This window comes from Pagrus major, chromosome 14, assembly GCF_040436345.1.
Source record: "Pagrus major chromosome 14, Pma_NU_1.0".
Taxonomy (NCBI): Eukaryota; Metazoa; Chordata; class Actinopteri; order Spariformes; family Sparidae; genus Pagrus; species Pagrus major.
This window is the reverse complement of record NC_133228.1, coordinates 1,060,938-1,080,000: the sequence shown is the minus strand read 5'-3', so window position 1 is coordinate 1,080,000 and position 19,063 is coordinate 1,060,938. Positions and strand designations below refer to the sequence as shown.

The following is a 19,063-nucleotide window of genomic DNA, read 5'->3' as shown; positions in this document are numbered from 1 at the left end:
CAGAAGGTTTCATTATTATTGTTGAAAAAGTGAGGCACTCGAGGGTAATGAGTTTAAAAAACCTTTAATTTATCATGGCTATTGAGTCATAAACAACAGTAGAAACGGTAAAAACGGACTTTCAACAATTCTGAACGAAAAAGATCCCTAAACTGAAGAGCAACAGGGGCGGCACCTTTCTCCAGACCCGAGCAGCACTTATCTCATCCAGAGAGGGCTTCACGCTGCTGTCGCTCAGACCTTCAAAGCACACAACACATTGTGGCCTTTGCCCCTCTTGCCCTGTGATGCTAAATCCCAGATTGAGTTAGCTAATCTGGTAATGTCTTCTCACTTTCTTGCTAGAAGTGGTCTTCTTGGTGCCTGTGGCTCAACTGCCAACTACGACTCCTCTTATTAAAGATTTTGACCATTTTTTGACCTTGTGGCTATTTCAAAATTCCACTGATTCTGCTTTTTATCAACAACTTAGGAGTTTGAATATCACTGTGTTTAGCTCATTAGTTAATATCATGTCATGTTACTTTCATGTTCATGTCACTTGGCTAACCACAAGCAACATTTATTTTTTCTAAATTCTAAATACTTATATTATTTTGCATGATCAAATGTAATGAAATGACAATTTGTGTTTTTTAGACAGTTTGGAGTGCAATTTCAGCAAGGCTTTTGCATATCACCAGTTGCAGCTTAGTAAGGAAATCACTGCTCTATCACATCTTTAACCTAAGGATGAGTCCCTTACATGTACTGTTTCCCACTGGATTTTGTAAGACTATGGTAGGTGGACCCTGTAGGGGGTTAAATGCACCGATGTGGTGCACTTTGAGAATAATATACAGCTTTGACTTTACAATGTTAACGTAAGCCTATAGAGGCTATAGTCAATAGTCAATCCATTGCTGTCCATCTTATATAAGTCCAAAGTTGTAACCATGACTAAGAGACTAGATAATCACTATCCTTTTTTTTCAAATATGTGCCCCTGTGAGGAATACCATCTTGCCAATATTGTCTGTCTGGTTGAGGTTGCTGCTGGAAAGTTAGAGTTTTGTATCAAGTTTTTACTTTTCTGAACTGCAATTCATAAATACCGTTGCCTGTTAGCATTCATCAAATGACGAATTTGGTAAAGCATATCGTATTGTATCGTAATGGATAACATAGTATTTCTGTCCCACATTTGTCAGACACAGTCACAGACCACAGCACTGGAGGTGGCTGACAAATAAACACAGACAAGGAGACAAATGGACTGGAAGCTAGCACATCAACCTAACGTTACTGTTACATGAGACGATAAGTTTACTTGGCAGCTGTTCCTGTAAGTCTTTCTCATGGTATGTTTTTCTTCTCATGGCCAGAAGGATAGTTCCACGTTATTTAACTTGTAAACATTGACACACACTTTGATACGAGGTGTAGGCGGTATAACTTGTGGGGCCTCAGACCAGAGAGAGAGAGAGAGAGAGAGAAAGAGAGAGAGAGAGAGAACATACAGCAAGGGGAGGGGGCAGCTCCACTGACGGGGGGCAAAAGATGCTTGGCTGAAGCATTGACGCAAAACAAGGTTTAGACATACAATTGTAGATGGACTTACTTTTATGAAAAATGAAAAATATTTTTTGGATCATTATGAGACTATGGTGAAGGAAATTAGACTTTGGCAGGCCACCAGAGTTGGATTGAGGGGAAACACTGACTGCATGCAATACAATGGACATAATCATCAAAAATATACAATCTGCACTGGACTGCACAGATTTGTACATTGGGGAGACAAAACAACCTCTCCATAAACGAATGGCACAACACAGGAGGGCCAATTCCTCAGGTCAAGACTCTGCTGTCCACTTACATCTGAAGGAGAAAATCATTCCTTTGAGGACAACAATGTAAACATCTTGTTCAGAGAAAGCAGATGGTTTGAAAGAGGAGTAAAAGAATCCATCTACGTCAAACTGTAAGGACCGTCATTGAACAGAGGAGGTGGCCTACAACACTACTTATCACCCACCTACAATGCCGTACTGAGTTCCCTCCCAGACAGCTTAACAACCATTCACAGCTGGGCTCACCTAGCCCCTTGCAACCCACATGAAGGCCAGTTGGGTCAATGACCCACAAGTGGCCCTAAAGCCACTTGTGGGTCATTAGTCTAGTTGCCTACGATACAGTGCTGAGAACTACCATGACCTGGATGGCTGAGAACCTTCATCAACAACAGTATACAATCCTACATATTAGGGGGTCACAATGATTTTAAATTAAAAATGTATTAAAATTAGCTTTCAATTTCGATCATCGAATTCAAAAGCAGTATCAGCATTACGTCGTGCTGCTGTGCTGCAGTAAGCATCTTGCATCATTTCCAGTTGCTGTGTGAGTGTTACTGGTAGTTTACGTTGCACCTGCTAATCCCCACTAATTTTGCTGCTTTGTGCATCACAGAGACTAAGTTACCTGTCATACATTTAAACGCACACTTGTTCGATTCAAGCTTTTATAGCCTTCTCCCTTTTAGTGACTTTAATTGCTAGCTCCACAGTTGTTAATTTTATGCTTTCCAGCTCTGCTAATTAGCTTGGCAGCTAGTGATGGCTTTTCTCTCTCTCTTTCCTCCTTTCTCTTGCTTGGTATGTCAGATGTTCAGCTTTTGCTCCTTCTTCTTTAGTGATACTAGTTCTGCACCATGGAAACCAAATTGTTAGCTGCTGTAGTTAGGCAGGCCCCAGCAGCCAGTGCGGACTAACCTAGTGTAGCTCCTCCTAGCTGCCCCTCAGCAGCTCCTGAGCAGCCACGAAACCAGGGAGGCTGGGTGACTGACCGAAGGAGGAAGAGTATGAGGAAAAAGCCCATGGTTCACTACCAACCTATTTAGGTTTCAATAAAGTTTCCCCCCATCAGCAACGCACCCACTGAGAAACCAACTCTAAGCCTGTAATACACATTGGTTTTAATGACTCTCGTTTACATCTCTTGGAAGTCACTAAATTAGTGTTGACTGGGTGTGTACATTTGCAAAAACAATGTAGGCTCAGTAGTTTCCTCTTGGCCCCTACTAAATGTGACCAGTGATGACATGTTTAGCCGCATGTCATCATTCAGCTGCTGGCTGTCGAGGTGGTGTCCAGCAAACAATGTGGGCTTTGTAGATAACTGGTAGAATTTCTAGGAAAAACCCTGGTCTGATTAGAAGAAATAGTGTCCATCCCACTTTGGATGGACTGGCTCTCATATCCAGAAATCTGACTCATTTTTTATTAGTGGTCCACAACCATGACAACCCAGAGTTGAGACATGGTGGCAGAGCTGTAGTCCTACACCCACCTCTCCTTTTAGAACAGTTACCCACCCAAAACCCCATTGAGACTTTTTCAAACTGAGACAGTTTTCACATAAAAACAAACAAAAACAAAAAAATCACAGCAAAGGTAAAAAAATAAGAACATTAAATGTGGACTATTAAACAAACCTGGCTGTGTAACGAAGAATATTAATGAATCCACTCCCCCAAGTCATATTAATACTCACGTTCCTCGAGACACATGATATAAACAGAACTCACTGTTTTAACCACAGCCTCGACCTTGTTCTGGCATATGGCATTGAAAGTGAACATTTAATTGTTTTCCCACTGAATTCCCTTTTATCATACATTAATAGGGATTTAGGTTAAATTTGGCTATCAATGATAATTAATGATTATCAGTGATAATTATTAGTTATATTAAATAATAAGATCTAATTTACATTAGACCACCCTTGAAGAAGGGAAACGACAGCCAATTCAATAATTCAGTCTCATAAAAGGTACTTAACTATAAATGTGGAACTCTGATTAATCAGTGTTTCATCTAGGATGAAGTCATTGCAGCTTAGATGTAATATGCGCCCACATTTTTTTTGTACGTTTGTGTGCCGTCCAGGAGGTTTCAGTGTGTCTGCTGGCAGCATGAGGAACTCAACTCACAAATAAAGTACTTATGAGGTGTGATGAGCCAGTCTTTTCAACTCATCTGAAAGTTTAAATCTGAACGGGCGAAAATCTAATATCACCTTTGGAGGGGACAGCTATACGAAATTTTCTTAAGAGCAGCTTGAAGAGGACACCAAATGTAGTGGTGGAACTCAAACACTCAAACACCCTGCCAGCTAAGAAAAACTACATTAATACCGCAAACACTGCTAGTTGTGTTTACAGTGACAAACTGGGGAGGCAAATCACATTTCTAGTATGTGAGTCTGTGCACTAATCCAATACCACTTAATTAGCTCTGTTAGCTCTGCTTAACGTTACACACAGGAAATCAATTCTTCTTTGCTGCTCTAAAAGCCAACACAGCAAGTTGCACTGTGCTGCCCCTGGCAACTACTGATTTTAGAGCGCCGAAGAAGTTGATTTAATGTGAGTCAGACGGAGCTAGCAACATGTCAGCTATTTGGCAAAATTTTACTCTGGATAACCCAACCAGTAAAACGGCGACATGTCCAGTATGCATGGCTGTAATTTCGAGGGGTGGCACGAGTGTTACCAATTTCAACACAAGCAACCTTATAAAGCATTTGAAGACACATCACAGGAAATAGCTTGACGAAACTGCACTCCCCAAATGAGACAGTGAGGGAACACATTTCATGTAGGCTGAAAGACTTGCATCAGCTTTACTACTGACATTTGGATCTCCGATGTGTGCCCCATGTCTTTGCTGAGTTTGCACAATGGGTGGATACAGTATCGCCGTCAACATTCGCCCTTCAAAGTGCGGTGCTGTAAGCAAACAAGTTCCGTGAGTAAGTTTTAATGGAATATTTTATTCCTAGATTTATTTAAGTTGCTGTTGTGCTGTTGTTTATTTAAAAAGTGGCTGCACTTAAACAGTTTTGAAAGGAATTGTTATTTATTCCTAAATGTTTTTATTTGTTCTTTTTTTTCGGTTATGACTGACTGTCAAAATAGATAATAAAGGAATGTTGAATGGCAATCATTCTCTGTAAGGTTTTACCGGAGCCAGGCCGTACAACAATTATAGCGACCATCACATCCATGCAGGGTTAGTAGTATTAAAAAGAAAAAAGCCCCAGAGGATCCACAACAAACATCCCAGTGCCAGACACCACAGGACACTCCCAGAGGTCTTATGGCCATACCTTTACAGGGCAGAGATCCTTTGATGACATAAGGGGAATCTGCACAATATTAAGCAGGTGGTTTTAATGTTGTGGCTGATCAGCGTATTTCTCCCATATTAGCCTTTCTGCACTGGCTTCCTGTAAAATTCAGAATAACATTTTAAATCCTCCTCCTCCTCACATACAAAGCCTTTACTGGCCAGGCAACAACATATCTTAAACAGTTCATAATACCCTATTACCACACTACCCCCACACTGCACTCCCAGGATGCAGGATTACTTGCGGTTCCTAGAGTCTGAGTGGAATGAAAGGAGAGCCTTTTGTTATGAAGCTTCTCTCCTGTGAAACCATCTTCAAATCTTGGTTCATGTGGCAGACACCGTCTGAGTACACATCTAGAAAGTGACATGAGATTCAGGGATCTTCACTCGTTGTGACATGTCCATCATCATTTCTACGAGCTGCATGCCGATAGTATTAGCAAGAAAAACAGGTAGGCAACTAAATCCAAATGCTGAGCATGAGACAAATGTACTCACACCATTAACATCTTATGTTCCTGTTGATTAGTTGCTAGTCAGTGTCCTACTGTTATAAAATACAAGGTGCAGTACACAGAGTATAGTCAAGGCTGAGTTCAGTGTGTGCACATTTTACTTCAACATTTTTGTGGTCAAAGACAAGGTGCATTCAGAATAAGAATAAGGAAAATCTCAGGGTTTTCCATGGATTTTTCTTGAGACAACAGTGGCAAAGGCTTGAGAAAATGTGAGGCATGAATAGCGTACAGTAGAGTGTCATGGCTTAAGTGAAAGAAATCATGCTTTGACAGACAAGTGTCCATAGGGATTTAAATTTTATACCAAGATGGAACAAAAAGCTGAAAAATAAAGGTTGTGACAAATGTTTGTTTTAAATTAACCTTTTGGCTAACACTGGCAGATTTACAGTGATAGTGTATATTATGTGCATTGTCTCTGAAAATAAATAAAAGTGAAACTGACAAAAAGGAATCAACATAAAACTCAAAAAACTCTAGCAAGATCCTTCCAGTCAAGTGGGTCTTGGGGTGGTCTATCCACAGCTACCCTGCAGCACACATCTAGGTGGACATCTTTCAGTTTGCTCCTCAGTTGGATCGTCACCTATAGAAATTATGAGAAACAGCCATTTGTAACATTTTATTTCATATTTTTCCAAATGTGCTCAATGAATGCATCCTTTGTGCTTACCAACAAGAACAGCCTCTCCACATTTGCTGTTTGGACTGGTGCAGTGAGGGCAATGGCTGCTGCCAGACTAAGCTGAGGGTAGAGCTCCCTGGCCGAGGGAGAAACCAGCCACAGCATTGTCTCCTCAAGAGTTTTGGACTGTAAAAATAACCCAAATAACCAATTTAAATTCATAAAACATATTGATCTTTGCACTGATTAATGTCTTTCGATTTATACAAACCTTGAGATCAGAGAGCTTGACTCTTTCCTGGACTATATCCCAATCCATCAGGAGAACCTCCTTCTTCAGCCTTGTGAAAGACCTTGCCAAAGAGCTGATTTGGTCACACCCATGGCTTTGACCTGGGCTCTCCAGAATGGTCTGGGGATTCAGCACTCTAAAAATCTCCCAGGCTACCCATCTGTGGGAATCTGCTTTCCAGGTTTTCAACCAGCAGGACTAGGAAGGGGTCCATAACCTGTAATGAATATTATTAATTTACTTGAAAGGAAGGTTTGATCTCATTCACAAATTTTTGTTCATAAATTAACATACATTGGCTTCAAACCTGTCCCAAACACCATCTTGGAAGTAGCCAGGGATCTCTTCTGACAAAGGCTTCAGACCAGTGTCTGATCCAAGCCAGTTCATCCACCTCTCCATGACCACATGCTGGGTCATTTTGTTTTGAGGGGAGGAGATGAGTACAGATACCTTTTAACAAAGAACAAATGTTTACTGACAATGATCATAAATCATATAAGATTGATGTACAGATAGCCTAGGTTTATCAATTACCTCGTGTTCCACCTCAGCAAAAAACGTTTCTTTTCTGAAAAACCTGAAACTGTCTGTGCAGCAGTGGCGTCATTAGGCCAATTTTAGGGGGTTGAAGCCCCCCTAAAATATTCTTAAGTCCCCCCTAAATAATTTGGTGTTTTTATTAAAAAAAAAAAAAATTTTTTTTTTTACAAAAGGTGCCGACAAATTCAATATAAAGTGGCCAGAATATGAGTTTAAATAAATAATCATATAACCTGTCATTATTCACTTAAATATGATCATAAATCTGTCAGTTTCCCTTCACTTCATAGTGTAAGGTAGAGAAAGCCCCTTCAGTGCGTCGTTATCCAATCCATTCCACTTGTTCATATAGAGAACGCCCACATCACTGAAAATTCAGTCCACGTTTTCCCTGCGACCTTGCAGCCGTACCTGCAGCATGTGTGTACCTTGAAGCACACAGAGCCGACTAGAACAGCATGAGGAGAAGAACGTGAATGAAGAAGAATGGATATAAGAAAGTAAGTATTCATCACTGCTGGTAGTAACAATTAGTTAGCTCCAGCCCCCAGCTAACAGCAGAAAGTCCCATGTAATTAATGAACCAAGTGCTCCCTGTTTGACAAATAAAAACCTATAGACAATCTCTGCGCACGTCTCACCTTTGTTGTTTCGCGGTCAAAAGTTACATTCCAGCTCTAAAAGAACGCTGCTACTTAGCTAGCTAGTTAGTCTGAAATGCATTGTGAAGGCCCTGGTTGTTTATAAGTGTGCACTCTTTTTACCATATACTATCTTTGAGGTGACTTCCTTCCAGAGCATCAGCTGTGTTTCTCACTTTACGCATGGATGCACATCGTGAAACAGGAGCTGAGCTCATTCACGTATGATTATCATCAGTGGATAATAATAATGATTCACTAATAATAATCACTCCACCACTCCTATTGACCTGTAGGAGTCAGGGCAGAGGAGCACAGGGAGTGAGAGGGGAGAGACCTCTACTGGAAAGGTGAGTCTAAAGGATTTCACAGGATAGAGTCATTTGTGATGCAGACAGTCTTGGAATTTAATGGAACTCAATATGAATATGAAATGTGAAACATTTCAGTCAAGGTGCACCATATAAGACTTATTTAACTTGAGCTTTTATTGAGGAGAGTAATGATTAGAAAGTGGAGAAAGCCAAGATATATATATAAAAGCCAAATTAGCCTGACCCAAATATTTTCAAGAGTATCTTAATATTACTTTAATATAAATTAAATTAATTAATTAATAAATTAATATTACTTTACACACTTCAGCATCTGAGTCACAACAGAGTGATAGACCTATTTGCCACCCTTAAAAACAGACGGCATTCTTTGATGCTTCCACCCACTATGTAACTCGCAATTGTAGCCATGTTATTTAAAAATGGTGTACTTGGCTTACTTTTGTTGTTAATGCTGTAAACATACTCTTACTGTTGTTATGACCCTGGGTTATTATTTTGTGTATTCTGGGTATACTGATTTGTCCCTCCTCCTCCTAAGGTGTGAGCAGTCTGAGTGTGGGTGTGGGTGTTGGTGTGGGTGTGTGTGATTGATAGCAGGTTGGACCTACGGATTGGCTGGCTCTGGCTGATTGCTGACCCAGGATTGGTCAGAGGCAGGAGAGGAGCCCTTTTAAATCACCGGCTGACTGCAGTCTTCCCTCTCTCAACCTGTGTCCCCACCTCCAACTAGGACTGGTGTCTAGTGTGTGCGTTGGTTTTCTGTGAGACCCAGTATAATGTATAATCTGATTGTTGCAACTCTGTACATAGATAAATAAGTGTGGTAGCCCAGTAGGAGGGAGAAGCCTTTTTGTTAAACCCTTTTTCTCCTGTTTTTCCTCAGTTAGGAGTTAGGTAAGATTGTGTCTTTTTGTTACCATTTGTTTTGTGTTAGGAAGGTAGGGGGTTAGAATCTTTTTGTTTGTTGTTTTGGCTTTGTCTCCCTCTGAAGCGAAAATAAATACTACCTTAAATATATATACATCATGTGACACTGGCCTTCTTGGGAGTGGGAAGACTGGGAGAGAGCACGTCATGTCATGTCATGTCTCTGGTTCCCCTAGACCAGGGGCGTAACACTCTGTAAACCTGTGTTTGTTATTGTACTGTATTAAAAACTGAAACTGAAATAATAATAAATAATTTCTCAGTCTTTGTTAGCTGTTTGTGAAATTTTGTGCTCACGCGTTACGTTCGCTCACATCTTGTGCATCTCTTGGGGCTAAGCCTCCCCTGTCCTTAAAACCTAGTGCTGTGCAGTTTTGCGTGCACGACCTGCATTAGGCACAACGTTGGTGGGAAGTATTCATGTTTAAAAAATCTGTAGAGCCCTTCAGCTGTTGGCTCACGTCTGGCCTGCATAGATAGATCAGCAAGGATGGTCAGCATGATCTTTTGCAGCACATCTGTTGCCTCCTTGCTACTCTCCCACCTGGTCTGGTTGCCTCCCTTAAACCATTAATATACAATTATACCTATACCTACCTATTAAAGTTAATATATTTGCAATCTTTGAAAACAAGTCTAACAATGAAAGATGATTTGTTTGAAAACAGTACCTGCAGTTTGAGCAGTGGGACCTCATAGAGCTTCCCCATTGCTTTGAGGCTGGCTGTTCTGTCACTGGATGCTTGGTAAAACCAAAATGTGGTCCCTATGGTTCGGGTGTACTTGGCTATGTGTAAGGTATGCCTTTCTTTTCCTTAACACAATCCGAGACAGCTAGGTTTAGTCAGTGAGCCACACAATAGACAGTCACAAGGCCAGGGAACATGTCTTGCAGTTTCTTCCCGACCCCTGATTTGCCACCTAATGGTAAATAAGTTACTGTTAAATTTCCACATTCTTAATCACCACTGATACCATCTTTATAATAACAAGACAAAAACAAAAACATACTAATCATGACAGAAGAACCATCACTTGCAAAAGAAGAAAAAGTGTCCATAGGTAGTTTCTTTTCTGCTGTGACCTGAAGGATGGCCTCTGTCAGTGTCCACATCCTCTGCCTTCACATCTCTCACACAGAGGGCTGCAGATATTACCACAGTACCTCCTTTTTCATCACATCCAATGTATCGTAAGTAGGGGTGTCACGATTCTCCAAATCCGCGATTCGATTAAATTTTCGATTCTAAGGTCATGGTTCGATTCGATTCGATTCTCGATTCTCGATTTTTACATATTCTTTTTTTAAAGCACAGCTTGCTATGCCATTTTTTGACTAGACTTTTATGCAATATAATATCTGACCTTTGTTCGCAATGTACCACACTACATTGTCAAATTTAAAACATTTATTAACAACATAATGTAACAATAATTAATATCTTCAGTCAATTGGAAACTTAAACAAAATAATCTGCCATCTAGTTTCTCTTTTGTAACTGCAGTCTTCTTCACAGAAGATGACATTCAAGTTCACAACTAAACAAACAAAAAAATAAAACAGCCATGTCCACAATGCGAACGTTGTCAACATAACTCACTGGAAATCCAAAATACTTCCACACCGGCGACTTCAGTGAAAGAGGAGGGGGTTCAAGTTCTGTGGATGGGTCTCCTGCATCTGCAGTTGCCATTTTTGTAAAAGTGGCGTAGCCCCTTTCAGGAATAGGGCGGCGCGTGAGGTGTGTGTGCATAAGGTGTGTAAGGTGTGAGTGGGCGAGCGAGAGTGAGGGAGCGTGCGTACGTGCGGACAGTGAATGAATAGGAGAGGAAGTGGCTGTGAATAAAGGCGACGGCTCTTCAAGATACAGCAAAGGTCCCTTGTATTATTTCCCGACCAGCTTAACACGTGAAAGGGGATTCACCCCGAAGGTAAACATAAACTTCGGCCCTGGAGGAAAACATCTCCCCTGTGCTTCCCGACCACGGTCCGGGAGCCGAACAGGAATGGTGTAACACCATGCTATCGTTTGACTGGCTGTAGCTAATAGCTACTGGCTTAGCTAGTAGCTAAGTTAGAGGAGGTTGACTCGCAGCACTTCAACACGTGTGTGTTTTTTTCCCCTTGGCAAGCCGACCGGACGTGACATGGTTGCGTGGCAGCATTGACGATTCCATTTTTTAATTCGAAGTTCGAGATTGTGACTTAATTTCGGGCGATTTCGATTTAAAATCGAAATCATGACACCCTTAATAGTAAGTAGATATTTTCAGCCAAAGAATTTGCAAACAGCAGCCACAAATGGAAATATATACATTATAATATCAATACAAAATTAAGCTGACCCGACTACAAGTCCCAACTGTTTTGTCACGGCAATGTCAGTTGTCTCATCTGCCATAAGTCCCCAAGCTGGGGACTTTGAGACTTCTGCTACAAATTGGTCATCCTGCATAGTTCCAATGTTCTCCAGCATTTCAGCAATAACCCTTGCACTTGTATATGACGTGTTATTACCCACCTACAGTAACAGCAAAATGAAGCACATAACAGCAGTAAATTGTTGTCCTATACCTGTTCTAAACTACACAAGCCTATGGCTGACTACCCAAGTATAACTCACATTCAGTGCATCAAAGAAGGAGCAACCTATCCTCTTGCACATTTGAATGAGTGGCACATAGCAGGTGTGATGTGGCCACTTTTTCTTGGCACACTCATAGATTAGTTGGAAGCATTCTTCCAGGGCTGTCTGCGTGGACAGCTGGAGCTTGGACAACTGTTCCTTCTGACTAAAAGGATGAATACATTAACACTGAACTGACAGTTTTCCAGAATATAATAACTCCTCTTCATTCATGTTTTTGTCATTATGTTATCTGCTCTGAGACTGCCCTCTTTCCTTACAGAATCTTGGTGTGTCTCAGACCTCTGATAACAGACAACATTATCCAGTCTGTATATCTTACTAGGCTGCTTTATAAAATTAACATGATGTGAGGGGTTGTGTCTTGTAAATGTGCCTTTGTAGCTCTGAAAATAACTGTATAATGATTTGTGTGTTGATCTAGATCCATCTTAAGAAAAACAAGGCCTTCAGACGTTTTAAGAAACTACAAGAAGCCCGACCAGAGTTCAACAACCATAAGCTCGAGGACCTGCTTCAACTTCCGATTCAGCGGATTGATCAGTAAGATTTTTGCCTTCTATTTAAATGAAAAAGTTAAATCTCTTTCTCTGGCTACAAAATTCACAACTTACATGTTAATATGAGTTAATTGCCCTGTTGAATACTACCTTAAGTTGGTTAACAGTAGCACATGAGTAACATGTTCTACCACCAGTGATGAGACCTTGGGTTCTTAATAGTGGCACATCAGGCTTCGTTAACCCATGCTTGATGTTGCTGTAGCAACTGTAAGGGTAGGACAACATGGGCAAAATCTTTTATTACAGTTAATGCAATTTTGTATCATGGTTACGGTTTATATCACAAAACAGTAAGTATTCTGTAAATTCAAATAAGAAATGGTTCAGAAAAACCATACCAATCCACATACCTCCATCTCAGCTGATTTCCTATTCTCAAATAAAATCAGAAAAAGAAGATTTTTTTTAATAAAATGTGGTCTTATAGAATGTAGAAAAAAAATGATATCAAAGCATTTTCTGAAATGAAATTGAAATGATAGAAACCCGCTCGGAAATGTGTTATGTCATTCATCCCAATGTATTGTTTATTTTAGATCATTATCAGTGAATATTATGATATTTATAACTTCTATATTCACTATCAATTACCATGACATAGAAATTAGATAGTGTTGTGGGCTGGACATGGCGGTGAACACAGACAAAGAGAGTCAAAGTAGCACATTTTTAAGAGGAATCATTTTAACGGCAACCACGGGAAAAAAAAGATTCCATTAATTTGAAAAATACTAAAAATTGGACCTGACAATGGGACGGGCAGATAATCTCTCTGTACTTAGTACTTTTGTCCTGGGATAGGGTTTGTCCAGCATCTGTTGCTCTCCCTGAGGTTTCCTCCATTTTTACCTTGTTCCGAGGCTTTTTTGGGAAGTTTGTCCTTATCTGAATCAAGGGTCTAAGGGTTTTAATCGAGGGTGTCATATGCTGTACTGTAAAGCCTCTTGAGGCAAATTTAAATTTTTTGACACTGGGCTATAAAAACAAAATTGACTTCACTTGACATTGACAGCAAACTACATCAACAGCAAACAACAACAGATCAGAAAACAGGGAGTCTTACTAAACGTATGTACAAGTGAGATTAATTTAGGCCTCAGCCACTATTTGAGAATTTATGGTAAACATGTTCTTGTAAACAATATGAAGTTCCCCTTGCCAGCAGCTTATTATGGAAATATGTTTTTGAGCTTTGAATGGCCTTCATGAAGCATGTGTCAGTGTAATATACGTTTCCAGTTGCAGCATTATGATTAATATGGAAGAGAAATAAGTAGAACCAAATTATATTCTACCTCAGATGATATAATACTGCCATCAAGTCCATCAAGTCTACCTTTATTAATCTATTCAGAATTTTCATTGTTTTTTCTGTCCCCTTCCACACAATCTCTACACTATCGCTGTAATTTTCTCCACCTACTGTATGTACATTCAGTACAAAGCAGTACATGCAGGGAAATCTTAAAGGCATTCCCCAAAAGACAGGAAAGGAAGAGAACATCCCATCACCTTCTTACAGTGTAAGAGTATGAGTTTGTTAGCTTTCATTTTATTTAATTACCAGAAAATGATTAATATACTGGTTCAATTGTCCATGTAATTGATGCTCAAGTTACTTAATATTTAGGGGTGTCATGATTCTCCAAATCCTCGATTCAGTTAAATTTTCGATTCTAAGGTCACGGTTCGATTCAATTCTCGATTTTTACATTTATTTTTTTTAAAGCACAGGTTGCTATGCCATTTTTAGACTAGACTTTTATGCAATATAATATCTGACCTTTGTTCGCAATGTACCACACTACATTGTCAAATTTAAAACATTTATTAACAACATAATGTAACAATAACTAATATCTTCAGTCAATTGGAAACTTAAACAAAATAACCTGCCATCTAGTTTCTCTTTTGTAACTGCAGTCTTCTTCACAGAAGATGACATTCAAGTTCACAATAAAACAAACAAAAAAATAAAACAGCCATGTCCATAGTCTTCTCTGAACAATTAAGTTCAATTAAGGTGCGTAAGGTGTGAGTTGGCAAGCGAGAGTGAGGGAGTGTGCGTACATGCGGACAGTGAATGAATGGGAGAGGAAGGAGAAGTGAAAGGAGTAGAAGTAGTAGCGACAGCAATAAAGTGTACGATCAGTGACATGCGGTGAGGTTCATGGCTGGTGAGGCACTGACTCCATCAGAATCAGATTTACAAATATATGAACCCAACAGAGTAGATTATTCACCATTTGACAGCAAGGGCTGGCTCAATTCGTGGCAGCGGCAGCTAGTAGTGGCACTTCCTACCTTTCACTCCAGCTGCCGGTATCTAAGGCAGTCACTGCCCTGCCACGGCAACTGCTGCTGTTATGGGCACTTGTTTTTATTTTAATTTTATAAAACAGTCGTCAGTGTTGCATTAGACTCGCTGGCAGTAGCATTTCCATTACGTGATTTCTGCATTAATTTGGTTTTCTTAATTCGAACACACACACACACATACACATGCACAGTGGCAAGTCAGTGGTAGCTGCCCCACACAGCGGCAGCGGTTGAGACAGATGTTGAGAGATTAATTATGAAAGCCTTGCGAATTAATGCAGAAATCACATGATGGAAATGTTACTTCCATCGAGTCTAATACAACAATGACGACTGAATGAGATCCTTCTGGGTCAAAAAGTTGAGAAGCTGTCCAGGAGATTTACATTCATACACTGTTTGTGAGCTATACAGTCCGATGAGATCCGCCTTTAGTCTCACAAAGTCAAAGAACTTGGCGTATTTTGACAGGCTCTGCAGTTTCGTCTCATCAAAATGTTGTGACATTTCACTGAATTTAGCGCAATCCACCAAACCAAGGAAAGCTAGCTCACCAAAATGATCAAACCTGGCCTTCATTTGATCACTGATGTCATTGCACTTGACTTGCTCATAACCATGGACTCTAAGATTGTTGCTAGCTTGCTGTCACTTACTCTGCAGCTGTGGAGTAGCATTTAGAATTTCTGGGCTCACGAGTGCCCCCTACCTTGAGGCAAGAGAACTGCCTGCCTCACCCAGTGCCACTTCACTGCCGTTGTAAGATCGCTGAGCACACGAAACAGGTTATACACATATATTATATACATCAGCTAAACTATGGGAAGTCCGGTGGGGGCATATATTATATATATACATATATAGTGTTTGAAACATTTGATTGGCGACATACAGAGAGACAGTGACACGCTCTCATTGCATGGCAGAGCACAGTTTGTGAGGGATTGCGCAATCCAAGGTGAGGCTCAGCTTGCTGCTGCCTCACCGTGCGTCTCTTCCTCGTATTTGAACGGAAATGCGAAAATTCAGTGATTTTTAATAAAAAACAATCCAAATTGTTTAAGTTAAATGGAAAATTAGTTTATAGTTCAAACCATTTGATAAATATAACCATTTAATTTATTTGTTTATTATATATTTTATTTTTTCCATGATGACAGGTGAGGCTCTGCCTCCCCTGCCTCTCCTGACCGCACGTCACTGTGTACAATACAGGCTGCAGTTTGGCTGTGAATAAAGGCGACGGCTCCTCAAGATACAGCAAAACTCCCTGGTATTATTTCCCAACCAGCTTAAAGCTATGGTCTACGATCTGAGAAAGATTTGAAAAAAGCATCTCCCCCACACACACACCCCTCCCCTCTGTGCTCCTTAATCCCTCCCCTCCGAGCTCGTATCACTCTCCCCTCGGAGCCCCCCCCCCCCAACGCGAATCGGAGGGGTCTCATTCATCCATTCATTCATCTTACTTGCATTACTTGCTGCTTCATTTAGCTGCCACAAGCAAATTAAATAGGCTGATTTGGTGTAAACATGATAGCAATTTTAGCTTACAATGCTAACATAGAGGCTAACGTCTCGTCGAACAAGTAAACAACTGTTGACAATACTGCAGAGACAGAAATTGTTTCCACGCCGTCTCATAACACAGAAAAAAACTTACGGCAGCTTTCACAGTCATAAGCCAGCATTGGCATGAAAGTTATCTGTGTCACAACATCCACAATAAAGACGAAAGATTACCTGTTCAACAAAAACTCCGCTGTATCAGCATCGCTTTTCAGGTCCATATCTTCACGGAGCTTTTGCCACCGTTCAAACGATGACCCAATGTTTACTCGGGTTTGAGTCCTCTTTATGTCACATCTCTGCTTTGTGTCTGCCTTTTCAGTGACAGACTTGCGCTTTCTTTCAGCCTTTGCCGGTGGGGCAAGCAGAGGCCGCTTGCTACTGTCGCTCTGTTTTCCCTCGTAGTTTCAAATGCAGAAGTGGGTTGGGACGAGACGTGACCAGGAGCAGGAGAGTGAGCGAGGGGAATGGATGGAAAAATTGCAAATTGAAAACTGCAAAGAAATTGACCTATTGGTCAATTTCTTTGCAGTTTTGCAGGCGCTAGAGAGAATGGATTTATTTGGTTCCTTTTACTCTTCACATTGTGTAGGTCTTACTATTGGACCATAACCACCATCTAAATAATGTTAATAATAATGATCAATCTTTCAAATCGTAGACCATAGCTTTAACACGTGAAAGGGGGTTCACCCCGAAGGTAAACATAAACTTCGGCCCTGGAGGAAATCATCTCCCCTGTGCTTCCCGACCACGGTCCGGGAGCCGAACAGGAATGGTGGAACACCATGCTACCGTTTGACTGGCTGTAGCTAATAGCTACTGGCTTAGCTAATAGCTAAGTTAGAGGAGGTTGACTCACAGCACTTCAACAAGTGTGTGTTTTTTTCCCCTTGGAAAACTGACCGGACGTGACATGGTTGCGTGGCAGCATTAACGATTCCATTTTTTTATTTGAAGTTCGAGATTGTGACTTGATTTTGGTCGATTTCGATTTAAAATCGAAATCGTGACACCCTTACTTAATATACTTCAATTTTTTACTGAGTTTAGATATAACATCAAACTCTAAGTGTTAGTGGAGGTGTTAGTGGTGTTCATCCATTAAGAGCACTGATTCAGATGGGTCACAGATGTCATGCATGAGTTCTGTTTCTGCTGTTTTCACCAGTCACTGTTGCACTGCACAATCTATAGTCTCTGTGACAGATATAATTATTTTTATTTCATGTTACCGGGTAAGACTCTCCAGAAACTGTCAAAATCACTTTTGTTGAGCACCGGTGTTGTATTTGGTTGTTTTGTAATTTCATACGGTCTTGATCTTGCTTGTTAATTAGTGGAACAACAGGGAGAAATTGGCTGAAACGTGCTTCCCAATGCAGCAAATATCATGATGTTGGTTTATCAAGCTGTTTGCTTGTATTTTAATTAGGCCCATCTCATCTTCTCATCTCTCCAGATGTACAGTCAAGCACTCAAAATGTCACATCCATCCATCATACAAAGAGGGGGATGTCTCTGAGATGAGCTGACCCTTCACCTTAACATCTGAGACTGTGCCTTCTGTTTTTTTTCTTACTGTTCCTATGCTTCTCAGATAATGTGGAACTAGAATGCAGTTTTCAAATCTTTGGAAAATGATAGGACTTCACTAATCCACTCTTATCTCTCCCAATATGATATATCAATACAGGGTATCGCCACTAGTGCTCGTTTTTTCACAAATTCGGTATCTGTTTACCTCATTGGAACTGATGGAACTTATTTTATGTAAGGTATGCTTGTATGTAACGATGGGTATTGGTAGGAATGTATTGATACTACTGCAGTTATTGATACTTTTATTTTCGGTTTGGTTCTTCATTGATACTGCTATTGGTTCTTTTCCCATTGCGAAATACTACAGATACTACAGATGGAAAAAAAAAAAGCCCTGAATGTAATATTACAAAAAAGTATGAAAAAATAGCTAACTTAAAAAACAAATAAGGAATAATATATACATAAATGCAATCAATATCAACACTTTCACATTTTTTCTTATGAAAAACTTAAGTCAAAATACGTGAATGTTGAATGTTTTTCAACTGCATATTTAGCAGGATCTGTGTCACTCAGCTTTTTATGTAGGACCAAATAACATGGAAGATGTGACAGAACTACATTAATACTACAAAGACCCAAAATTTGCTTGCAACAAAATTAAAACTAGTGGAGATTATTAATTTGATTTCACCATTCAGCAACAACTACTGAAATGAAAACATGTTGCCAAGTTTCCTAAGGTTTTCTTGGATGTTCAGGACAAATTTCAACCCAATCCAGTGAAAAATAAGCGATTTGGTGAGGTCTACAATACACATACAAAGAATCACATACATGCTGAAATTGAGCTCCGAGGGCCAATTTTCAAAAGTTCATAACTTAAAAAGTTACGGTTATAGGATTTAATAGAAGTTTCAACATGATTTTTTTTTCGAGAAAATCCATGACCTAGGAGGCCCTTGGTGAGTTGCTGTGGAATGACCCATAAGTAACATCTCCTCCATGATATAACTTTCCCCGCAGCAAGCTTCTTTAGATCATGTCCACTTTACCTCCCTCCACAACCCTGTCCTGCTCTGAAATCCATTTTCTGTTGTTAGCCGGAGTTTTCTCGACAAGTTTCACGTTGCTGTGCTGCCGTATCAGATGCTTCAGGAATTTGCATGTTGTATTTTTTCGTGGTTGAAAGGGTTTTGCTGCTTGCACAACTTTGCTACAGATGACATATTCTTTGCACCTCAACTGAGAAAAACTGAGTGAGACATACCACTCTCCCTCATCCTCCCTCCTTCAGCTTTTTGGGTAATAGCTGACCTGACCTGACCTGACCTGACCTGACCTGACCTGATGCGTGT

The 19,063-nt window shown here is 40.3% G+C and overlaps 1 protein-coding gene across 1 annotated transcript in view; it reads left to right on the top strand.

The window, feature by feature from the left end:
* arhgef39 (Rho guanine nucleotide exchange factor (GEF) 39) overlaps positions 1–19,063 on the top strand; it is a 131,018-nt gene that overhangs the window by 60,157 nt on the left and 51,798 nt on the right. Inside the window, exon 5 of the mRNA XM_073481211.1 lies at positions 12,134–12,252. Coding sequence (XP_073337312.1) covers positions 12,134–12,252 — 119 coding nt within the window. The remainder of the gene's footprint in view (positions 1–12,133; positions 12,253–19,063) is intronic.